The 26943-nt window shown below is 39.0% G+C and overlaps 1 protein-coding gene across 2 annotated transcripts in view; it reads right to left on the bottom strand.

Moving 5' to 3' along the window:
• Positions 1–26943, bottom strand: part of LOC124551363 (BTB/POZ domain-containing protein 17) — a 135472-nt gene that overhangs the window by 89325 nt on the left and 19204 nt on the right. For both annotated transcript variants that reach the window (XM_047126398.1, XM_047126397.1), the window contains exons 3-4: positions 10041–10181; positions 1790–1969 (exon numbers count right to left, since the gene is read on the bottom strand). In XM_047126398.1, coding sequence (XP_046982354.1) covers positions 1790–1969; positions 10041–10181 — 321 coding nt within the window. The remainder of the gene's footprint in view (positions 1–1789; positions 1970–10040; positions 10182–26943) is intronic.

Below are 26943 nucleotides of genomic sequence, written 5' to 3'. Positions count from 1 at the left end.
CAGCTACGGAATCGATCCAGTCACAAAATTGCTGTTCGAGCCAGCACAGAAGGCCAAATCAACGCTCATCAAGCCAGAGCATTTTTACTTCGATTGAGGTGCACGGTTAATCTTGCAAAGGATCCATTGAGTAATATTAATCTGGTGACTGTATGGTGCAAGTAGTTTGAGATTCTGAAAAAAGTAGGGGTAAGCTATGGTGAAAGAATCGTAATAATATGTACAAGATACAAGAGGGAAGAATAAGAGTTGGAAACCGAGAACAGAGTGCTCGGATGAAAAAGGGGGTAAAACAGGGATAGTATTTTGTCACTACTGTTTAATCTATACACTGAAAAAGCAATGACACAAAAAAAGAAAGATTCAAGTGGGGGATTAAAATCCAGGGTGAAAGGTTATCAACGGTCTCATTGCTATCCTGTCAAAGTAAAGATGAGTCACAGGATCTGCTGAATGGAATGAACAGTCCAATGGGTAAGGAATATGGATTGGAATTAAATCAAAGAAAGGCGAAAGTAATGACAGGCAGCAGAACTGAGAACAGTGAGAAACTTAACATCAGGACATGATCACACAGTAGATGAAGTCGAGGAATCTAGGCAACAAAATAACAAATGCTGGATGGAACACGGGGGACACAAAAAGCAAACTAGCACAGGCAAAACAGGCATTCCTGACCAAGACAAGTTTACTAGGATCTGTTGAGTAATATTAATCTGGTGACTGTACGGTACATTTAGTTTGAAATTCTGAAAAGAGTAGGGGGTAAGCTATAGTGAAAGAATCGTAATAATCTGTAGACAGCTACTGTTTTCGCCTGCAGCCATTAGCATCCTCAGTTGAAAACTGGCAAGTGCTGTGAGCTGTAAGGGACCATAATACACAGTCTTGGCCGTATTATATTATTATATTATTTATATTGAATTTCTAATGCTATTTTTTGGATGTATAGTTAATCATAGACCTTAATTTCAGGAAGAAATTTCTGAGAATGTACATCTGGAGCAGAGCATTGTTCGGTAGTGAAACGGTGACAGAGAGAAAAGTGGAACAAAAGAGAACTGAAGCATTTCAGATGTGGTGCTGCAGAAGATGTTGGACTGAGAAGGTAAGGAATGAGGAGTTTCTCCACAGAATTGGCAAGGAAAGGAATATATGGAAAATACTGAAAAGAAGAAGGGACGGTATGATAGGACACCTATTATGACATCCGGAAATAATCTCTATGGTACTAGAGGGAGCTGTAGAGGGTAAAAACTGTAAAGGAAGACAGAGATTGGGATAAATGGTGCAAATAACTGTGGGTGTAGGTTGCAAATGGTACTACGGGATGAAGAGGCTGGCACAAGACAGGAATTCAGAACGGGATGCGTCAAACCAGTGAGAACACTGATGACATATAAAGGAGACCGTATTTTCTTCAATTATTTCGACTAGTCATACAGACACAGTAAGTTGAAGAAATCAGTGAGCCAGAGCAGCTAATTAATCGCAGATGGAGACTGACAAGGGGGTACCACTACAACCTCTGCGTAAACACATGATTTTAGCACCTATACAAGGAAATTCGACAAGCGGGAACTCTTGACAACCCAGTCTCGGTACAGGCTTGGGGCACTGCAGTACACTCACTTGCTGCAAGCAGTCGTTTGAAACGAAAAAGTACCTTGTGCAAAAGGGAATTAACAATACAGCTCTGGTCACAATCTCTAGTTCACACGTAGCGCAAACGAAAATTATTACAACAACTGTGCAGAAATGAATATTCAGAAAATGTAAGAAACTGTACCTTGACATTGTACTTGTCAGCCAGTGCAAGGATAGGCATAACCACACTGTGGTTGATGCGTATCTGGCCAGTATAGAAGTAACGCATGAAGCTAGCGAACACTGCTGCACAGGCCGGACTCTCCTGCAAGCGGACACGACGTTCCTGCGACTCACTCCACTCCCGTTTCATCAGCATCACCTGGGCACAAGGTATTCCAAACCAAAAGTTAGTTACTCAGTAAATGACATGACACAAACATCACGGCTAATATTACAAGAGGGTGGAAACAATGCGCTCCTTATGAAGCAAAACAAATGGAAGCCATTAATACACAAATATCATTAAAGACAGTGTAAATTAAATACTAACTAAAGACAACAAGGTAATATGCTGCTGCTACTGATGATGATGAACTCAGTTGCCAGACTCTATTATTATCATCGTTGTTGTTGTTGTTGTTGTTGTTGTTGGTGGTGGTGGTGTTGTTGTTGTTGGGGTCTTCTGTCCGAAGACTGCTTCGATGCAGCTTTCCATGCTATTCTATCCAGTGAAAGCCTCTTCATCCCTGCACAGCTATTGCAACCTACTTCCACTTGAATCTTCTTACTCTAATTTATTGTTTTCCTCCCTCTACAATTTTTACCTTCCACACTTCCTTCCGTTACCAGATTGACAATTCCTGGATACCTCAGGATGTGTCCTATAAATGACTTTTTTTAGTAAATTTGTGCCAAACATTTATTTTTTTTCACCCCATTCGGTTAAGTACTTCAAAAGTTATTGGGCTGCTGCACAAGTTCATAACATTTTTCCTTAGTTATTCGGATTCGTGGTGAACCTTCAGCTGTCCTTTATTTTGCACAATTCGCTTCACTACTAGTTTTGGTCAAAAACATGTGTCACCAGCTGTTGATGAGGACTTTGCTTCTTCACGAAAACTACTGCACACAACTATTATTGTAATTTTTTTTTTTTTTTTACTACTATGAGCAGTTCAAAAGAGCACACTACTCTTATAAGGTATTCTTTCCAGCCGTTTATGCCAGCTTATGTTTGATTGTGGTCATTTGACCAAAACTATAGTTCAATTCTTTTATCTTGGCGGCTCGCGCATCCCGCCTAGACGCGGGAGATTGCTGCGTTGCCAGTTGCACACGACGCACGCACCAATAGAAGCAGCGCCATAGTATATCATAGTTCGCAAGCTTACGTTTAGGGGGGAGCGCGCAGTTCGTGAAGTAAAGCCACCACGGCCGCATTAACCCTTTCGCTGCTACAAAGACGTGCTCCCTGCATTCCGCGCTGTGAGCGATTTTGTCACTGCACTGCTCGGCTGTGCAGACACATTGTGTTCCGACTGCTTTGACACACTTATCATTCGATTTCCAAAAACTATTTGGGCAAAAATTTGATTTTTACACGTCTTCTTGACTGATACCTTCCCCCCATAAATGACTTAATTTTGTTTTGATGTGCAGCATTAAATGTAGTAAACCATTGCACGAAATTTTGAAGAGTTTGCAGCGGTAAAAGTCCATAGAGTATACTTTCCGGATGGTCGATTTTAGTTGCCACAATGTTGAGAATGAAATGTGGACTAGATACCTATATATTTCATTTAATTTAAGTACCACATAAGTGTCGTATGTAATATTGAGAAATATTCCACCTTTCGCGACTGTAACAAAAGTTTTACTTACACTGGGCACGTTTGGCTTTATTTTAAAGCACTTCAATCAATCAGAAGGAAGTAGACAAAATACATTAAACAAAACTGTGGACTTACAAAAACATTAGGACTTGAATATACTGTATGTCAGTGAAGTGCTCAGAGCTATGTCAAATATAATTTTGTGTGTGGCACATACAAACAGCATTTATTTGCTAAAACACTGATGAGCCAACACAAACGTTGAATATTGTGCTACCGCAGCACAAAACTACGACAGGTGACTTGGCAATGGAGGACACAAAATACATGATGCTTCAAAAGAGAGAAACGCGTCTGGTCCAAATAAGTCGCTTATTACAGTTGCAGAAGATGGATATATTTCAATACCATTGGTAAAACTGCGACTGTGGAACAAAAACAAGAAATAGAACATGAATACCATTGTGTATGTGCCATACCTTTCACCGATGGAAGTGCTTTAAAATAAAGCCAAACGCGCCGTGTGTAAATAAAACTTTTATTACAGTCGCGAAAGACAGAATATTTCTCAATATTACATACGACACCTATGTGGTACTTAAATTAAATGAGATATTGTTATACAGTAAATATTATATGAAATTTAGGTATCTTGTCCACATTTCATTCTCAACATTGTGGCAACTAAAATCGACCATATGGAAAGTATACGCTATGGACTTATACCTCTGCAAACTCTTCAAAATTTCGTGCAATGGTTTACTACATTTAATGCTGCACATCAAAACAAAATTAAGTCATTTATGGGGGGAAGGTATCAGTCAAGAACACGTGTAAAAATCAAATTTTTTGGCCAAATAGTTTTTGGAAATCGAATGATAAGTGTGTCAAAGCAGTGGGAACACCATGTGTTTGCACAGGCGAGAAGTGCAGTGATGACAAAATCGCGCACAGCGCGGAATGCGGGGAGCACATGTCTGCAGCAGCGAAAAAGTTAATGAAGAGGCAAAGCACTAGAAATTTCGTTCAAACGAATAAAATTCGTGAAGTAAGCCACTCCAATATTGTTTTTAAATAAAAAAAATATTAAGCATCACACAACGTTTGAACTCATAACCTTTCACTTGGCAGCCCAACACCTTAACCGTTCCGCTATCTCACCTCATTGGACAGTGTAACTCCATAAGAATCTAACACCTCACGCAACTACTTAAAAACACTGTTGGTATGACTATGAATTACTCACGCTTCGTCGAAGTACGATAGGAAATAAACAATTACCGCTGTTGTTTATTGCGAAAAAGCAGTTCGTGAGATTGAAACAAACACCTTTCCTTGCTATCGCCTGAATTAGGAGTCTTATTGCTTGTTTGGTTTAATTAATAGAATATGAAGCAATTGGTATAAAGAATGCTTTTTCCAAACTTTCTATAAAAGAAAGTCTGCTATCATGACATTGCTTTTGTTCTATTACTTTATTTATGACTGAACGTTTCTAAAACTGAAGACACTCGTCCGTGCTCTGCACTGCAGTCGAGATGTGGCAGCGTCGTTCTCTGTTCATTGGCCGACTGTGTTTTGTGACGTCAGATGCGCAGAACGAACCTAAACTCGGCCGCCAAGATATATGACGCGCACTTTAGTAGTGAAGCGAATTGTGCAAAATAAAGAACAGCTGAAGGTTCACCAAAAATTATTTGGTGGCTGAACATCCCCACCTGCAAACAATACTTAAATTTTTCCATAAGTTTAACAAATATAACAGATATTTCAGTCATCGCTATTTACAACAGTCCACCAATGCTGGGGTAATTCTTCAATTCTGCAACTGTAGAACTCAGTGGTTTTGTGTGGAGAACACGTCAAGCGATGTTTGGCATGCATTTTCATCCGGAGAAGTTCCTTAAAGGTTGTTTGACAGAGAGCGGAAAAGGTGAAAATATTAGGGCACAAGATCAGGTCAATAAGGTGGGTGCACAATGACTTCCCAACCCACCCCTGCATAACATTCTTTGTCAGCCTAGCAGAGTGCGGGCGGGCAATATCGTAGAGTAGCATCACCTCACGCAGTCTTGCTGTTCACTGTTCTTGGACAGCTTCTGCTAGACATCTCAGATGTTGATAATAAATGTCAGCAGTGACGGTTACATCTTGGGAAGACAATTTGTTGCTGTTCCACCAGATGCATAACATTATCTTTTGTATATGCGTGCAGATCTTTGTATGGGGGGTTGCTGCTTTATTTTGGCTCATCAGTCCTTTCTTTTCCTTATGTTAGCATAAAGACATCATTTCTCATCATAAGTAACAATAAAGGACAGAAATAGCCAGTGTTGTTCACAAGCAATCTGCTGATTTCTGTCATTTTGGCTTAGAGCACACAGTACCCATACAACCGCTTTTTGAACCTTTCCCAACGAATGCAAATGTCGCACAATGGTGGAATAATCACAGTTCATCACATCTGTCAGTTTTCGGGTACACTGACTCGATCACTATGGATTAATCAGTTTAAACAATTTTCATCAAACCCCAAAAGCCATCCTGAATGTGGAGAGCCGCTAATGTCAAAACCATCCATCTTAAAACAAGAATACCATTTGCTTGCTGTGTTCTGTCCAATGGCATTATTGTCATACATGACAAATGTTTCTGGCTGCGTCTGCTGCTGTCACCCCTCTACTGGACTCAAAACAGTTGGATATGGATGTTCTGATTTCTCCACTTAGCATTCCATTTTCTAGTATCCACAGCTCCACTCACTATCTCCAAATGACAACACATAAACGCAAACAGAGACTGGTACAAATAAAAACCCATAGCAGAATACCAACAGGCAAAACAAAAATGCTACGAACTTATGCACTAACCTAGTATTTGATCTACCCAAGTAATTTTCAGCATTCTTCTGTGGCACCATATGTCAAAATCTTCTGGTGTCTCCTTGTCTAAACTGCTTTTCACTCACATTTCACTTCCATATAAAGCTACACTTCAGACAAATACCTTCAGAAAATATTACCCAACATTTTAACTTTGATGTTAATAAATTTCTCTTTTTAAGAAATGCTTTACTTGTTATTGGCAGTCTACAATCCATATTCTCCCCACTCTGGCCATTATCTGAGCATTCCCCATGCGACTAGTGTGCACTTACAGGCTCCAATTTTAATCACAGTCGAAGAAATTACATTTGACATGCTGCAGTGGATTTGTCACGTAAATTAATTTTGATGGATGCCAGCAAAAAACAATGGAAACAATAGAACCTGTGGGATTTTACAAAAGAAGTCTAACTGCTTTTCAGATTGAATTCATTTCCACAGACTACCATTTTGTAATCGGGTGTGAATGCAATTTCAAAATGAATCAATTCCAAACAGACCACGAGTCAAGTTTGAATGTGAATATTCACTAAAAGAGAATTTCAAGTAAACAGAGACTTTATTAAAATAATTAAAATCATATACAAGCCACTGCACATCAGTTTGTAGCAAAAGCAGATGGAACATAGTTTTATATACATTAGTGGCTAACCACATCTACATGAATTTCAATTAGAAAAGGGTCGGAACTACAGCTGTTGCAGCATACAAGCCAAATAGTAGACTACAAAGGAGATTGCTTATAAAAACAGTGGTGTGAGCCATCCTAGAATATTGCTCAAATGTAAGGGATCTGTATGAAATAGGACTAACAGGGAGTATTGAAAGTACACAAAGAACAGCATGAATGATCGATCATATATTTGCTTGAACCATGGGAGAACATCACACTGAAGCTGGAAAAACTCAACTTTTTGACACTTGAAGATAGAAGCAAACTATCCCATGAAAGTCTACTTACAAGGTTCCAAGCAATAGAATTAAATGAGGAATTTTGGAATACACAGAGCCTTAAAAAAAGAATACATGTATTACACAGTTATTATACTGTCAAAACTATCGATCGTTGTGCCACGGTTCAGTTATTGGAGAAACAAATACACTGTGAAGTTTCTATTCATTGCCACTACGTGCCGGTTGTCTTCTGTTGTTTACTGTCAAAGGTTCCAAAACGGCTACTCCTCATCAGAAATCTCTGTGCTTTCTCAAGTTTGAAGTAATTCCTAGAGTACAGTGCAAAGTAGTTTCATGGTGAAAAACCAAACTGACCCTCCAAATGGATGGAACATTTGCAGATGGTATTGACCATTTTTAGACACTAGATATGTACATAAAGGAAAGAGTCTGGGCTGCCCTAGTGTTAATGACAAAAATGTCACATAAATTCAAACCACTTTCCACTGTAGTCCTACAAAATCAACTTCTTGTGCCAGCTGGGAGATACGACTGGCTAAAACAACAATTTCGTGCATTTTGAGATGTCGGTTGGTTATGAAGCCTCCCAAGTGACAGCTGTTACAAGCTCTAGGTCATAACGACAAACACAAACGTGTGGCATTTTCTGACAAACTTGAGTGCTACTGACAATTATAACACTTTCTCACACTGCATCATGTTCAGTGACGAAGCGACTGTGAACCATGGTGGGAAATTAAACAAACACAATGTTCAAACTTCGAATCTACAGAAACCCACATCCAGGCATTCAACGTGTACAAGTTTCATCCAAAGTCAATGCATTTTGTGCAATATCTCAAGCTCATTCTTCTTTGATGGAAACACGGTTAATGGTCAGCAGTATCTTGCTGTGTTAGAAAACAGGTTGTTTCTGGGGCTGAACAAGCACAACTTCGTTCTTCAACAAGACAGGGCACGTGAATGAAACGCTACTGAGCTGCTGGATTGGTCACCAAACAGTCAGTGACTTAGCAACTCTCAGCTAGCCTCCACAGTTATCAGATTTGTTGGTGCTCTATGACTTCTTCCTGTGGAGTTTCATTAAGGGCAATGTTTATGCGCCAACACCACCACAGATCCTAGAAGAGTTGAAGAACCAGATCTGTACTAATATAACGTCAGTGACGATGGATGTGCTAACCCAAGTATGGAAGGAGTTCAAGAATCAAGGTGGTGATATTAGTAGGGGACACACTGAACATCTGTAACCTAAATTTGGGAGATTTGTAAATATGCGTTCCAAGTTGCATACTTGTACATCTTACAGTTTAATAAATACAAAGGCAGATTGATAACTCATATAAAATAGCAAGGAAAAATGTATGTTTCATAAAAAACTCACCCTACTTTTCGACAGTCTCCTCTGCAGGACATACACCTGGTTCACCAATTCTCCAGCTTTTTCATTCCACCAGAAAAATTGGTTCTGTCAAGTTCTGTGAAATACTCATTGACTGCAACTATCATTTGGTCATTTGATGAAAATTTCTTCCCAGTAAACCAAAGTTTCCAGTTAGTGAACACGAAGTAAATTGGGCCCCAGTTTGGTGAACGGGGTGAATGAGGAACCAATTCAAAGCCCAATTTGTGCACTTTTGCCATAGTTATCACTGATGTGTGGGGCGGAAAGAGAATGTTTTTGTGTGCATACATTGGTCTTTCTCAGCCAACTCAAGTTTCAAACAATCTAACAATGATCAATCATGGTTCTGTCTTTTTCCAAATAATCTAGCAAGATTATTCCTTGGGAATTGCAAAAAAACTGTGCCCTTCACATTACCAGCTGACAAAATGGTCTTTGCCTTCTTCGGTGCACTTTCACCAGTCGTTGTCCATTTGTTTTATCTGTCATTTTGACTCTGGTGTATAATGATAGACCCAGGCTTCATCAACAGTCACAAATCAACACAACAAGTCTTGCTGATTGTGATTATGAAATGTACCAGATACGCTTTTGGCCAATTGTGAGCAATCTTGAGACCCACCTCACACACAGCTTCTTCACAGCCAATTCTCCGTACAGGGTATTATGCACTCACTCCGATAAGATGCCTACAGTTTAAGTCCACCCATGTTTGAATTCATTAATCTGAAAGTAAATTGTCTTCAATGATGGAGCAGAGTAATTGTGACCTTCATCCAATTCTGCTTTGATTTGTGTTGCAGTCCTAAGATTCAAATGAAAATGTTTAACAACATCACAAAACACTGTTTTCTATGTTTTCAACTGCAGTTAACACACTAGTAAATTCAGACAGCTCTCAACAATGCACTGTACATAATTGAAATCCTTGATACGATCCTTGGAATAATCAGGCTTACCAAACATTGAGGCACAATAAAAATGTTCCATTACTTCTGGAACTGTACCATACTTATCAAGCCACACTAGTATATGCATTCAAAATACATATGTTCTTTTTGAAACACCCTGTACTATGACCCCTACGCATTGTTCCCTTATCAATCACAGACACAAGATCAGACAAATTACGGCATGCAGGAGTTTAAATCATTCTTCCCGTGCTCCATAATGAATGGAACTGGGAGAAGCCCTAATAACGGATACAGCGGGAATTAGCTTTTGCCACGTATTTCGCAGTGGTTTGTGGAGAGTAGATGCAGTTATCTCCACTTCCATTAGAACCAAGTTAGTATATTAACTGAAAAATTACCATAGAGCACCTTTAACTCTGATGCAGTTGTTCGTTTGGTGACATGTTTAAAAATTGACCGTTAATTGTCAGCTGCTAGACCTTCACCAATAACTACGTACCTGGAAAACTTCACTGGATGCACACAGTATGAGCCTGTGAGCTGGATACTCAACTCCTGACACCACGAGAGTCACATCGCTCATGAGGTGCTCTGCGTACAGTGTTGACAACTTCTCCAGCACAGTGTTAGAGTTATCCACCTAAAACATGAGAAAAGTGCACAAATATTAACACCACAAAATTACTTTCCAGGAACACAGGTAGGACACAACATTTATAGCAACAGAGTTTTTATCATATGACATTGGCATACAAGTTAAAAAATGTCACATACGCAGAAATGAAACAAAAGTAGGCTGTTTCATAAAAAGTTAGCATTCTTCTGGATGATTTTTCTATAGCTTTCGCCATTTCCTAAACCTCATCAGTTCTTTCCCTTCATGCTTCTTCCTTTTCCTTCAACCGTTCTGACAGGAGAAGGAGCCACTGGCTCCGAACACTTGTTTAATACCATAAATTTTGTACTTTCTCCTGCTGCCGCTTGGTGAGTAGATTTTTTGATCTATCCACATTTTATTGCCCATTTTGATGTAATAGTGATTTTTACTTAACCAGACAAGGTTTAATAGTAAGACTGGTTTTCGAGAGAGAAATGATAGTAAACAACGATCTTACTGACAGATTTCATCCAAATTACTGGTATATGCAGGGACTGAACAAAAATTAAAGTGATGGGAGCTCCAGATGGCCAAATGTTTAGGGAAAAAATAGCATTTTTGGCATAGGTCGGGTGACAACAGCATTTATGTCATCACAGATTCCAGGCAGCAGTTGGAGGAGCAGAATGGTAATTTGAGGGTCGTGGGATCAGGTCCCTGCATTGACAATTTTTTTAAAAAAATTCAATTTTTATGTTACTTACACTGAAAATAAACCAAAACGCTCAATTATTTTATTTCTTAATATTTTCATAAACACACAAAAAGTAAAATTTGGAACAGCAAATCCCAAGAAGGGATTTTATTTACAGTGTCCACAGTGACTGCAAATAACTTTCCAAGACAGGAGTATAATTAAAGCGTACATGACTTTACGTTCCATTACTTTCATTTTAACCTGTGAGGAGTGTTACACACAATTTGCGCCATCTGAGGGAACTTTGAGGAATGTATACCAAATTTGTTTTCAACAGAAACTTTAAAACTACCAAGCAATTGCAGAAATGTGTCTTTCATAACATGTGCAAGATGCTGAGATGATGACTGCTTCCCATTTTACAAAGAGCACAGCCCCAGAATCCATAAATCATCAACTATAGAATAATAAAAGGATCTAATTTTATATGTGAACTTGTCATGTATGCCTCATAGTCTTTTCCAGGACATCTTTTTTGTAGAATCCTCATGCATGATGAAATGACAATCCTTTCTTGGAAATTTATTTGCTAGCTCAAATTTTCCTTTCCCTTACCTTTTCATGTTTCTTATGAAAATAAGAAATATAATGCACTGAGCATTATTTCAATGTATTTGCAGCGAAAATATGCAAAAATCGAAAATTAAAAAAATGTCCAAATATGGACTCAATCCCATGATCTTCAGATTGCTATTCTCTACTTTTACTGTTTTGCAAACTGCTACATGGAAACCATGGTAGCTTAAGTGGCTCATGCCTTGCCTGATGTGCACCAAAAAAATGATTTTTTTTCTTAACATTTTGCAGTCTGGATCTCCTATTTCTGTCACTTTCACTTACAGCAAAGCAAGCATATACCATAAAATTGGATGAAACTGGTGATGAAGAATAGGCGTGGTCTCTTCAGTAAACAAAATAAATAGCTGGTCTGATAAATGGCAGCTTGCTCAAAATGTAAGTTGATGAAGAAGAACAGCAAAAACAATCCCTTAATATTCAAATACAGCTACAGTATGTACTGCTTGACACAGTCAGGTTTATTAAATATCTATGTGTAATGTAGCAGATGCCCCCTCAGGAGACACCGCCTTAGCGAAACACTGTCCATGTGGGCGAGGGGGTTTGTGTGATCCAATGAAGTGGAGGGCTATACCGGCGGTGGTGTAACTACCGGCAGGGCCTCCCAAGCCGGACATGTCTCCATAGAGGATCCAGACAAAGTGTGTCTCACAACGTCCCGTCTAGTGTCCTGTCCTGTCCTGTCCTGTCCTGTCCTGTCCTATCCTATTCTGTTCTGTCCCATCCTATACATTCCCTTCCTTTCCTTTTCCTCCTTGTGATTGTGTGGCAGCAGACACAGTCCCCTAATGTGGACAGCGGAAGATCCTTGGAAACCAGGACAACGTTGATGCACATAGGCCTTACTGCGAAGGGATGGATAGCGTTCTGTAGTCGTGGTGAAGACAAGCTATCTAAGGGGTAAGGCCCTGAAATAAAACCTTGGCAGGTGTCCAGGCCATGAGGTGGCAGCGCCACCAGGACACTCAGGGGCTGTGGGCTGATAACCCGCACCACCAAAAAACACATATCACAGAAACTAAAAGGAGAAACAGCCGGATGGATCTTAAGGATACGACCTTTGGCCTGAAAAGTAAAACCCGTATCGGTTTTTGGAATGTAAGGACGTTGAGAGAGGCAGGGAGGCTAAGACAGGTTGAAAAAGAGATGGAGAACTATCGACTAGATATATTGGGACTAAGTGAAGTAAGGTGGCCAGAATCTGGGGAATTCCAAACACAAAATGGTGGAGTGTTGCTGTATGCGGGTCAGACAGGTGAGGACGCGATGCATAGGAATGGTGTAGGGCTCTTACTATCTAAAAGAAGCAAGAAGAGCTTACTGGAGTGGAAACCAGTCTCAGAACGGATAATAACTGCACACTTTAAAACAAATGTGCGATATGTCGCTGTAATTCAATGCTATGCACCTACTGAAATAGCTAAAGGAGAATTAAAAGATGCATTTTATACAGAGCTTAACGGAGTCCTTAGTCAAACAAATTCCAGGGACATAAAAATTTTAATGGGTGACTTGAACGCAAAAGTTGGTTCAGAAAATGAAGGGCTTGAACATATCATGGGCGTGCATGGCATGGGGATCAGGAATACAAATGGTGAACTTTTGATAGATACATGCGCTGAACATGACCTAGTCATTGGAGGCACATTGTTTCCACATCGTAACTGCCATAAGATAACGTGGGTTTCTCCAGACCACGTTACCGAAAATCAAATAGACCACATAGTCATAAGCCGCAAGTTCCGGCACTCTCTGTTAGATGTCAGAAATAGAAGAGGGGCAGACGTTGGAAGTGACCACCACCTAGTTTTGGCGGAATTCAGACTGAAGATAGTGGCAAACAGAACCAAGCTCAATCATAGGTGCAAGAAAATAGAGGTGGCAAGATTAAAAGACCAACAGATCAAAGAAACATTTGCCCTTGAACTACAAAACAGATTCCAGGTCCTCTCTGAAGAAAACGTTATGGAAGAGGGAATTGAAACATGCTGGCAAAAAATCAAGAACAGTTATTTAGATGTGGGAGAAGAAATCTTAGGATTTAAGGCACATCAAAGGAAGGAATGGATCTCGGAATGAAATCAGCCACAGGAAAGAACTAAAACTTAAGTTAAATTTTTGTAAGACAAGAGCGCAGAAGAGCGAAGCGCATAAAGAATACATGGAGGCGAACAAAAAAGTGAAAGCATTGCTACGTCGAGATAAAAGGAAATGGATAGATGAGCAAGCAAAATTAGCAGAAGAGGCAGCAAGACAAGTAAATATGAAAGAGCTCTAAAACATTACCAAACAGTTGTCAATGAAGAACTGCAGACATGAAGGACCAGTTAAGAACAAGAATGGTGTGATGCTTACAACTCAACAGGCACAGCTACAGAGATGGGAGGAGCACTTCAGGGAACTGTTAAATTGTGAAGACAACCAAGAGGAACAGGTAAGAGGTGTTCCAGAGGAAGTTGAAGAAGATCAAGATATAAATTTGCAGTGTCCCACAATGGACGAAATTAGGATTGCCTTGAAAACACTAAAAAATACAAAGGCTCCAGGCCTAGACAACATAGCACCAGAGCTCTTAAAAGCCGATATTGAAAGTACTGTTAAAATGCTCCATCCTTTGCTGAAGCATATTTGGCTTGAAGAGAAATCTCCAAAGGAGTGGAAAAATGGCTTGGTGGTAAAGCTCCCAAAAAAGGGAAATTTGTCAGACTGTAATAACTGGCGTGGTATTACATTGTTGTCAGTGCCCAGTAAGGTCCTCACCAGAATTATTTTAAACAGAATTAAAGAATCGCTTGAAAAGCGACTGCGTAAAGAACAGGCCGGTTTTAGGGCACAACGCAGCTGTGTTGATCTTATTAACACTCTTAGGATCATCTTAGAGCAAAGCAAAGAATTCCAAGCAACCATGTACCTGGCATTCATTGATTTTCAAAAGGCCTTCGATTCCGTGAAACATAAAAGTGCTCTGGCAGGTGTTGCGGAAGTATGGCATACCACAGAAGATCTTAAACATCATAAAAGATCTATATGATGGCTACGAATGCTGCGTACTCCACAAGGGAAATATGACAGAGCCCATAAAAGTAACAACTGGAGTCTGGCAGGGTTGCATTTTGTCACCAACACTTTTTCTACTCACTCTAGACTCTGTTATGAGAAGAGTCACAGCAGGCAGGAGACGAGGAATCCAGTGGGGGATCCACGAACGTCTGGAGGATCTGGATTTTGCAGACGATATAGTTTTATTAGCGCCAAGGCTGACTGATATGCAAGCTAAATTAAACTTGCTGAAAGAAGAAGCAGAGACTGCTGGCCTCAAGATAAATACAGGCAAAACAAAGGAAATGAGAGTAAATTCAGGGAACATGGAGGTGCCCCTGTTAATAGGTGAGCAGCGAGTGGAGACTGTCAACTCATTCCTGTATCTGGGTAGTATAGTGGCAGAAGATGGGAGCTGGAGATGACGTGAAAAACCGCATTAAAAAGGCAAATGCTGCCTTCATACAATTGTATCCAATATGGAAAAATAGAAATATCACATACAAAACAAAAATCCGTATCTTTAATACAAATGTGAAAGCTGTCCTTCTGTATGCCAGTGAAAGCTGGAAAATGGATAAAAAGATAACAATCCAGTTACAAAGCTTCATAAATAGATGTCTTCGGCGCATCATGAATATCTGGTGGCCAGAAAAAATATGTAATGAGGAGCTCTGGCGAATAACAAACCAGATACCTATAGAAGACCAGATACGAGAGAGAAAGTGGGGCTGGTTGGGGCACACCTTGAGAAAACCAGATGGAGCCATCGAGAAAAAAAGCATTGGAATGGAATCCCCAGGGAACAAGGAAGAGAGGAAGACCAAGGGGTACATGGAAGAGGACAGTGGAAGGGGAAGCAAAAAGAGTTGGTAAGACCTGGGCAGAATTGAGGCAAATGGCAAAAGACAGAGACGGATGGCGAGTTCTCCTGGATGCCCTATGCCCCCATAGGGGCCAAAGGAATTAAGTCAAGTAAGTCAATGTAGCAGATGGATATGAAATGGAATGAGCACAAGGGTTGTTGTAGGTCAATTTCATTTCATTGGGAGCATTTTAGGAAAGTACAGTTCACATCTGTAAAGGAGAGTACTTATAGAACAGTAATAGGAATAACGATGTGGACCAGATGAATGCCCAATGTGCAGGACATTTATAAATGGAAACTTGCCTGGGAATTTACCCAAAGCAGTGCATTTATATAAAAAAAGTACTTTTCAAACTTTTTACTGCTACAATGTATAATTTACCAATTAAAATAATGGAATGGGAAGATACTTCTGATATTAAAGATTAATAAATGTTTACACTTGCCTTTATGACTAAGAACAAGAGGGAAGAAGTAAGTAACCGAGTCAGTGATTATATATTATTAAAAATATAAATTATAAATGCCCTTGTATTTTACACCATTAAGTGGGACCTATTATTGAGTACTACTCGAATGTTTGGGATCCCCACCAGGTCGGATTAAAAGGAAGACATCAAAGAAATTCAGAAATGGGCTGCCAGATTTGTTTGGTGGTAGGTTTGATCAGCACGCAAGTATTACTGAGATGCTTCATGAACTTGTGGGACCTCTGGAGGGAAGACCACATTCTTTTCACATAAAACTATTGAGGAAATTTTTTTGAGAACCAGCATTTGACACTGACTGCACAGCAATTCTACTGCTGGCAATATACATTTTTTGTAAGGATCACAAAGATGAGATACGAGATATTAAGACTTCCACAGAAGTGTACAGGCAGTCTTTTCCCCTCACTCTATTTTTTGATGTAGACATCTGGTAGGAAGATAAAAAATGAGACAACTTTCCACAGAATAAGTCAAGAAGGAAATATGTGGGAGAGATATGTTAGAAGAAGGGACAGGACACTAAGGCATTAGTTAAGACAACAGTGACAACAAGAAATAACTTCCTCGGTAATACAGGAAGCTGCTTTTTTTGGGGGCGGGGGGGGGGCAATTACTGTAGAGGAAGATAAATATTGGGATTCTTCAAGTAATAATTAAGGGCATTAGGAGTAAGTTCTACTCAGCGATGAGACTGACAAAGAAAAGGAAATGGGTCAGAAGATTGACATCAGAAAAGTCATCTTATCTCTACTATTACTATTTAGCATTCACATTGTTATTAGATGAATGATGCCACATTTCATGACAAGAGAAAATAGTTGTGGATCACAGAAAATGTCATAATTCTTACGAAATCCTGGAGGTGGAATGTGAAGCATTGTGTCGTAAGAACAAACCCCCACAGATACATTGTTAGACATAGTTTTGCCTCTACACCTAACATGAAACAATTAATGGTAGCCATGATGAAAGTATGGAGAACTGTGTACTGCACATTAATAAAATTATTTCCAAATAATAGAATTTAAAACAAAAAAACATCACTAACATGTTTCAATACTTCCTTTGTAGTGCTTGAGAAGGTATGTGTATCTCAGAAAAGAATAACCTACTACGACAAAGTTTAAGCCCTACGGGGGTCTTTCTCCAGAAAATACTATTAATTAAACCAACAATCACAGACTACAAAAATTTTTGCGAGGAATGTCAGCCGCTGGAATTTTCTGTGACCTGTCTAACATACTGTATCACTAAAAATGTCACACATAAGAGCAGAATTGCCAGCAATCTGGATTTAGGCAGAATTGTTCTGATTTTTCTCATGATAACAAGACTACCCATTTAACTGTATCAGGATATGTAAAAATCCTGATTACATCAGAAATGAATATAACATAACACAGTCTGTTCATTATACTAGAGTTTAAATTAAGAGGCATTCTTGTAAATGTAACTGAAATAAAAATACAGCTTTTAGTGCAAAGAAAGCAAAGTTGGTATACCAGCACATGTTGTTGTTAATGTACATTTTACACGTAACAAATCGTTTTTACAAATGGTCTCATTGTCAGACAGTAACATAGTGAATTGCCAGTCCCGAAAAAGAAGTGAAAGCTGAGATTTAAAGCCAAGTTTAATAGAGAATGGTTCAAGGTTTACTCATGGTTTAAAAAAGATAATTATAATGGTCACTGTATACAGTACATGCGGACAAGGGGGAAAAAAAATTCCAGCATTTCTCAGTTAAAAATATGCTTTTTCCCTGGTGAAAATTAACTTTTTCCTGCATGAAAGTACATTTTTCCCATTTCAAGTGACAATATGCTTTCCCTCGACACTGTGAAGCTTATCAATCCTTTGAATAGTGAAACTTTTATATATCGGCATTGAAATTCCTGGCACTTTAGGAAACGAAACCCAGCAAGAAACAACATGTTTTGGAAAGATCTTTGATGCGCGATAAAATTTACAGTGCATATTTTCGTATTATGAAAGTATAAACACAAATTCCACCAAATACAGCATGACAGCTTCCGAAGCACTGAGATTTAGATTGTGACGTGCTTTTGGCAGCCAATTGCAGCTCATGTCAAGCGATCTCGCCAGACAATGACAGCAGATATTCAGAGCGATAGGACAGGTGATGTAGTCAGCCAATATCAACATCGTGGTAAGCAGTGCAAACACATAAATGAGAAAAGTAAATGGTTTGAATTGATGTGCATACATATATCTACAAGAAAAGCTAAGCTTTCATATATAATATTTATCAGTACGAAAGAATTAAAAGAAATATGACAATCTACTCTTTAAACTTTGTCTTTTTAGTGTGTGTCTTACCCCTTAAGATATGAGACACAAATGTGACAGTAAAATTTTAAGTAATCGCATAAACGGCTGGTCTTTTGGGCTCAAAATTTTTTTGGGGGGCCTGGTCCACAGTGTTAAATTTTGAATGAAAGTCTAACACTCCGTGATTTAAGAAATTCACTGCACATTCTCGTACATAACATAATTCATCTCACTTAAAAGGAAATTTACTTTTAAAGTCACACTTCTCAAACCACCATTCACAATATCTTTCCACCACCTGTTTGAAATGTAAACGTTGTGACATCACGCTCATCAAAACGAGGCCCACGAGAAAGACACATCGAGAGCAGTTTGTTGTTACGAAGTATTGCATAGTCTGTGACACTTTTGCTGTCGGCAGATACTGATGTGTGCACTGGGTTTTCTTGTTGTAAATGGTGCATTTTCTTTGCAACTGAACTTTTATTTCGGTGTTATTCTCTTGTTTATGCTTTATTGCGCAGTATTATTCTGCAGTAGCGGGCTAAAGTAAAATTCTCTGTTAAGAGTATCAGTTCTTACCAGTCAAAATTGCAAAAATTTAACTGAAAACTAAAACAACGGAAAGTCCCGGAATTCTAAAAAATTCCTGCATTTTTTCCTGGATTTCTCCCAGATGAAAAAATTCCTTGGTTTTCCTCAATTTCCCGCTCGTATACACCCTGTATAGTTTAACCCTCATAGTTTAGTGTATGTCACAGAGGCAAAAGTAATGTCACTCGTATACACCCTGTGTGTAGTTTAACCCTCATAGTTTAGTGTATGTCACAGAGGCAAAAGTAATGTCAAAAAATATATGTTATAAATACTGACTCTGTTCGGTTTAGAAGTGTCATGTTCATAAAAAAAATTCATATTGCTAAAGAAAGAACTTTGCTATCCAGTTCTTGGAATATGCAAAGCAAAAACCTTAGGACTTCAAGAAAGAAACAATTTATCAATAATCAGATTCCTTTATATTTGAGAAATAAACAGTAGGTCATATTAAGCAATTCCATTACGTACACAAGTCCATATTTTCTTCGTTTCATTACAGGAACACTACAGACTTAAATATTGGCTCCATCATTGTTTTTAATGGATATAAATGTCTTATCATCTTCCACTGTTAAACTAGAAATTAGTTTGTTTTCTTAATTATTACAATGAAAATCACCAGAGGTGCATCATTAACATGGGCTGTATAAGATATCTTGACAAACATTGCTGAGTGTTTCTTTGCACTACCACTTATATTGGATAAAAGGCATACTGCTAATGACTATTGGCTTTCCGGAAGTACCAGTGCACTGTCTTACTCTTGACAGCAATAGGTGTAGATAAAGAAATAACCAGCTGATGTATGACCACAACATAACTATGAAACATGTAAATGTGTAATTATTCTATTATTGTGTTGTGTTCTTGAGAGGGTGGCTACACAATGCATTCTGTGCAGAGAGATACGCAGAATACACTGCAGTGGTGCCAGTGTGGTCTCTGTCTCTGTCCCACGGAACTATCATTGCTTCTTAACACGATACTATATACCACCAATACTGGAGACGTAATGGCGAAGTAAGCTCATCACATTTAAGCCAACATGACTCCCCCCCCCCCCCCCCCCCCCCGCACACACCATCAGCAATAGCCTCATACATAATTACATAATATAGGATGCCTCCAAGAAAATAAAGAGCATAAAATGGATTTGTTGGAAGAACCGGAGATATATTCACATTACAGAAAATATGAAGGTAAAATATTAAATGAAAAACTTGAAAGTAAATCGCTGAGTTTCTTCAGATGCTTCAACAGTAACACACAGAAATAAGTACTACAGTAAAATGGATACAATCAAATGTTGATTGTCAAGATAAAATATCCTCTATACAAAGGTATGTCTTACTTCAGGGAAGACCTATAACATTATCTCTGTCAAGGGCATCTAACAAGGGGAGATCATGATGTTTGGAACGCGGATTTACTGTAAACTTTGTACACTTGTAGGACTCCATGAGGACAACAAAATGTGTGGGCAGTAGCGCGTACTTCTCAAGCGTTATGGAGAAAATCTCAAGATAATTTTGGTCATCAAATATATACCTGTGCGTGGTCATTTTTACCATGAAGCGGCGGCAACCAAGTGGTTAGCGTTCAAGCCCCCTAATCACTGGATTGAGTCCCGTTTGTCAGGTTCCCCCCCCCCCCCCCTCTCTTCAACACAGTACAAGTTCTCCCAAATTTCACCACTAACTGCATATAAAGATCGATAAGCAACTAAAAATTGCATCTTTGTTTATATATTGCAGTAAAGTCAACAGAACAAAACAGAACCTCATATATCAAAAAACATTACATAAAAAGAAGACATTATGTAAAAATGGCATAGTACACAGAGAAGAAACATACATAAAAAAGGGAAATCATTTCCCAAAACAGGTCATGTAAAATATAAATAACACAAAATTGTGTCTGGTACCTGAAAAGTTATTTATAAATCGACCCCCTGTTTACAGTCGCAGGATTCCACAAACAGCTCATAACGGATCAAACTGATCACCAGTTTCTAATTATTATTAACAAAATTTAATCATTTAAATTTGGATGAGAGCAGCTATTTATAACATGTCGGAGGAGTCTTTAGTGCTGAGTGAGCACACTGATGTTTGTTTATGGGCTTGGCTAGTAGTTGGATTGATGACTGTCTGGGGAAAAATGTACACCGTTGGTTTTAAGGACACACAATTCACCAAAGTGGTGTCCAATTGCTCAACTTGCACCAGGCCGTGGTGCCACATGATGTACACACATCAAAAAAAGTTTGCATCATTTCGGTTCCGAGAGTTCCAGAACCCGTACAGAAAATTGGAATAGAGATCAACATAAAGATCATTTCAGCCCTTTGTATTACTCATGAAAACCACACATTGCATGTTGTACCACCATACAGTGAGACCTTCAGAGGTGGTGGTCCAGACTACTGTACACACTGGTACCTCTAACACCCAGTAGCACGTCCTTTGCATTGATGCATACCTGTATTCATCGTGGCATGATATCCATCAAGGAACTGTTGGTCCAGATTGTCCCACTCCTCAACGGCGATTCAGCATAGATCACTCCGAGATGCCTGGACACTTTCCTTGTTGAGAGCCCTTCCTGGCACTAAGTTACAATGCACACGCGATTGAAGTGCGGTATTGACTGTCTAGGCATGGTTGAACAACAGACAACACAAGCTGTGTACCTCCTTCCCGGTGGAATGACTGGAACCTATCGGCTGTCTGACAACTCTTTATAATAGGCGCTGCTCATGCATGGTTGTTTACATCTTTGTGTGGGTTTAGTGACATCTCTGAACAGTCAAAGGGACTGTGTGTGTGATACAGTATCCACAGTGAACGTCTATCTTCGGGGGTTGTGGGAACTGGGGTGATGCAAAACTTTTGTGTGTGTGAGTGCGCACGCACGCAGAGCTGGTTGACTGATGGGGGAGGGGGGTGGGGTGCCAAAATATCTGATGGTTTTGAAAATAAAACAACAATCAGGGGAAAGTGAAAACATTTTTTGGTAAAGATACATTCTCTTTTTTATGGAGAATTAGTACCACTGTATCCTGAGAATAACATATGATAAATATCCATCATTCTGAGTAACACATTCATGTACTCTGTCTGGAAGAGATAACATAATGCACCTCTAAATTTTATTTGGGACCTCCCAAATGCACTCATGAATTCAACCTTTCAGTTCATCGATACTGGTTGAGAGTTGCTCATAAACTTTCTTCGTTTAAGATAACACCACAAAAAATAATCAGGTTGACCGAATGAGCAAGCCAGTTGATGTCCACTACATGAGAAATGGCTATTCCTGGAAATATTTCATTCAGGACTGCCATATGATGACCCACAGTATGGGTTGTTACCCCATCTTGCTGGAACGACAGGTGACAACGGTAATTTACTTCACAACTCAGAAATGTTTGCAAAAGAGCTGCGTGGCACTCAGAATTTATTGCTAGTGTGGCTTGCTCATAAAAAAGAAGACTGATAATATGCATGGATAAAATTTTGCACAATACTATAGCTTCTGCGCTATGCATAGAACATTTCAGCAATTCACATGGAGTATGTGCAACCCAGAATTAACAGTTCCATTTGTTTACATACCCAGTCAAGTGGAAATGTGCTTCAACTGACATCAGTAACCTGTTCACAATATGCTTTTCAGCTCTTCAGAACCCATTGCAAAATTGATGTCTTGTGGTCTTTTCCCTGTCAGTAAGCGTATGGACAACTCAAGTCTCATACTCACGATAGTGATGATCTTCTTGCATGATACAGAGAATGCTGATATCCTCAAACCTAAATGCGATAGCTTGCTCCTGACCCGATCATTAAAGACTATGGACGATCACGTCCATAGTCTTTCCGGTCTATGTACGCAACGAGGACATCCAGAAACTTTTTCTGTCCATCACAGTTCCATCTAGACACCGTTTCAATACTCATACCAACAGAGTACTGTGACTAGGGGCATCACGTTGACTAAACCTGTGTTAAAAGTTGCATCATGGAGTTGTGAAAATTTTCTCTTTATAAACTCCTCTACTGCCAAATGTGTTGTTTCCCAGGTTAGCATTCCATGTTAACTGAACTCCAGAGAACAGGGCACAGTATGGCACGTAGTATTACAGTGCCGCACAGTATGTGTCCTGTGAAAGATAGTTTAAAAATTGTCAGGTGTTTCTGGCACACCTTGTACATTTTACTTAAAAAACATCTTTTGTTTCTGTGCAATAGTCCAAGTAAAACAGATGACTGTGTTCCATACCAACAATAAAGAGCAAACCACGAGTCGGTACATTGATAAGGTTGAAGTTTCCCATAATTACTTTTTTAACAGTCTAGGTGTCATCCCCGATCAGACATGAACCTATCAATGAAACTTACTCCACAAAATAGCTGGAAAGAAATGAGAATAAAATGTAAATATAGCATGCAATGCTACACTTTCATTTGTGCACTCAGCTGCTGAATATTGCATCCCTGCGTATTGGTTGTAATACTCTTTTTACTTTTACTGTTAAGAATAGAACTTACTACCAATCAAAAACGAATACACAAAACTGGAATATAACAAATGTAAGACATAACTCATATTTTTTAACAGAAACAAAAATTACATTCTTAATAGCTACAAAAATTGTAACCTGTAGCTCTGCAACATTTGTATTATTGTTCATCCTCTAATTGGGAGTTGTTCTTTTAAATTTTAGTTACAAAAAAATATCGCTGCAGTGCCTTCCATTTCACACAGGCATACATCTTTTGAATTTAGTATGGTGCTGAGTAAACATACATTAAAAATTTTGGAACACAAAGAGCCATTTGAAACATTAAGCTAATATGTACAAAGTATATATTGAATTGAGCAAACTTTTTCAAATAAGCATACTTAGAAAACACATCACAGATACAAAACAATAGCCAGTCAGAGATGTGCATGTGCAAGGAACTGTGGTCTTCTAAAGAATTTTTTTTCCAGCAATTTTTGCATGTTTGGTGAACAACTTGAAAAGTTACACAAGCTCACTGAATCCTGAATGTCAACTAACTCCTACTGTGCATCAATATCATCAGGCAAAAGATGGGAATTTTAAATAATTACACACCTGAAAATTTTATTACATGATCTTGCCAAGTTACAATAAGAACAACAACAACAACAATAATAATAATAATAATAATAATAGGGTGCTGTGGCCCAGAGAAAGTGGTTGTGTTTGTTTGGGTTGTGCTTCTGTGAATGTATATGTTTTTTCTATTTCGGAAGAAGCACTTCGTCCGAAAGCTTAAATATTTTAGGAGCTGTATAAATTAATTGCTGTGTTTAGCAACTGTAATAAAAAAGTCATTCACAACAGATGCATTTCACTTTATTTTAAAGTGTCTTCAGTGCTCTCTTACGACATTGCTTGTTTTGATCATTAACATTTCGCATGCTTTACTTATTACTGTAAACAGTTTTTATTCTTTCTGTTACTCATTTCTGTTGTTGTCTATTTCCAGTCTTAATTCATCTTCCATGTGTATGTGTTGAGTATTTGCATTTGCTTTTGCGAAACACACTTTCACTCCAGTTCATACATTTATACTTCTGTGCATTGTCCTATCATCAGTTTGCACATTTTGTTTTGTTATGTTATGTTATTGTGGGATGTGTTTGTGTTTTGTTTGTTTTGATAGTGCTCGAGGAGCCTGCTATCGATCTGTTAGTCTGGTGCTTAAGGGTGGGAGGGAAGGAGGGGTGAGGGAAGATGGGGGGGGGGGGGGAGAGAAGTGGAGGGGGAGTTATATATATATATATAAAAACAAAGATGAGGTGACTTACCGAACAAAAGCGCTGGCAGGTCGATAGACACACAAACAAACACAAACATACACACAAAATTCAAGCTTTCGCAACAAACTGTTGCCTCATCAGGAAAGAGGGAAAAATATGTGTCTGTATGTGTGGATGGATATGTGCGTGTGTGCGAGTGTATACCTGTCCTTTTTTCCCCCTAAGGTAAGTCTTTCCGCTCCCGGGATTGGAATGACTCCTTACCCTCTCCCTTAAAACCCACTTCCTTTCGTCTTCCCCTCTCCTTCCCTCTTTCCTGATGAGGCAACAGTTTGTTGCGAAAGCTTGAATTTTGTGTGTATGTTTGTGTTTGTCTGTGTGTCTATCGACCTGCCAGCGCTTTTGTTCGGTAAGTCACCTCATCTTTGTTTTTATATATAATTTTTCCACACACACACACACACACATATATATATATATATATATATATATATATATATATATATATATATATATATAAGAGAGAGAGAGAGAGAGAGAGAGAGAGAGAGAGAGAGAGAGAGAGAGAGCACAAACGTGTGTGCGCGTGTGGGCCCTTATGACGCAAAGATTAAACACAGTACCACTTAACAAACACAACTGTAATAAGGAGTTGGACATACCAACAAAACTGAGAAAAGAAAAATACAAAAAAAAAGAAACAAATGCACAAATCCAGAGATGGACATCACTCGCTACATGCGTACACGCACACATACCAAAAAAAAAATCTGCCGCCACTACAGAATGAGAGAACAACACAGAAACTTACCAGACAAGCTGGTACACACTCGCATACAGAAATAAACTGACACACAGAACTGGGAACAGCCTCAAGAAACAAGAAATAAAAATAGCACACCAAAGCAACAACTCTTTACAGAAATGTCTAAAAAGGGAAGACAAATGGATATCTACCAAAAATCTTTCATTTACCAACTCCAGTGTAACAGCTGTGATGCTCTATGTCTAGGACACACAAGCAGAACTTTCGAGCTAAGGTATAAGCAACACAAAAGAGCATGGAAATATGGCATCAGCCATTCATAATTTGCAGGACACCTCCGTCAAGAAAACCACTACCCAACCGCAATAGAAAAGGTCATGAAAGCAGTCAGACTCAGCAACATGAAACATCTCCTACACCTACAAGAAAACTTACAAATTCAAAAAGCAATAATAGAGAACACAGACAAAAATCAGCAACCAGACACTATTGGGAAGAAACACATAATAAATGAACAGACAAAAATCAGCAACCACACGCTATTTAAACTAATAAAACAACCTGTGGCACAACATGTAGATGAACATCACACACTTGATGTCAATTTTTCAGACTGAAGAAAGGACATGAAGACATGCATGGGAGATAGTTGCATGTCTGTCAGCCTGAAGTCAGTTTTTTGAACTGACTAGGGTAAGTGCAAGTGGCATAGCAGTACGTTCATGGTACAGGAGTCATCAGCAGACATCAACAGTGTTTGCAGTGATAAACTTGGTTTCATATTATACGTTATCTGGTGCAAACTGAGGACAATTAGGAGAACATTGTACAATAGGAACCAAGTGAATGAGACAGTGCAGTTGTTCAGACAATGACCTCATATTATGAGGACAGAGTTTGGTCTGTCTGGCCACAGTGACTGAAATTTTCAGTGGTTCTCCTATATATTTCAGGCAAAACGGTTCCTTCAGCAAGGTCTTAGCTGATCACCTGTTCTATCCTCATAAAAACATACTTATATATACTATTTGTGTGTACAGTAAAGCGACAAAAGTCATGGGATATCTCTTAATATTGTATCAGGCCTCCTTATACCCGTTATAGTGCACAAATTCAATGTGGCACAGACTCATCAAGTCATAGGAAGTCCCCAGCAGAAATATAGAACCTTGCTGCCTCTATAGCTGTCCATAATTGCAAAAGTGTTGCCGGTGCAGGGTTTTGTACGCAAGCTGACCTCTTGATTATTTCCCACAAATGTTCAATTGGGGGCCAAATCATTAGCTCGAACTACCCAGAATGTTCTTCAAACCAATCACGAACAATTGTGGCACAGTGTCATGGTACATTGTCGCCTATAAAAATTCTGTATGGTTTGGTGACACGAAGTCCATGAATGGCTGCAAATAGTCTCCAATTAGCCCAATACAACCATTTCCAGTCAGTGATCAATTCAGTTGGATCCATTCTAAGTAAATACGGCACACACCATTACGAAGTCACTACCAGCTTGCAATGTGCACTGTTAACAACTTGGGTCCTTGACTTCATGGGCTCTGTGCTACACTCAAACCCTGCCATCAGCTCTCACCAACTGAAATTAAGACTCACCTGACCAAGCC

This window comes from Schistocerca americana, chromosome 9 (assembly GCF_021461395.2).
Source record: "Schistocerca americana isolate TAMUIC-IGC-003095 chromosome 9, iqSchAmer2.1, whole genome shotgun sequence".
NCBI classification, from domain to species: domain Eukaryota; kingdom Metazoa; phylum Arthropoda; class Insecta; order Orthoptera; family Acrididae; genus Schistocerca; species Schistocerca americana.
The sequence above is the reverse complement of the archived record's forward strand: the minus strand, read 5'-3'. Positions and strand labels throughout refer to the sequence as shown.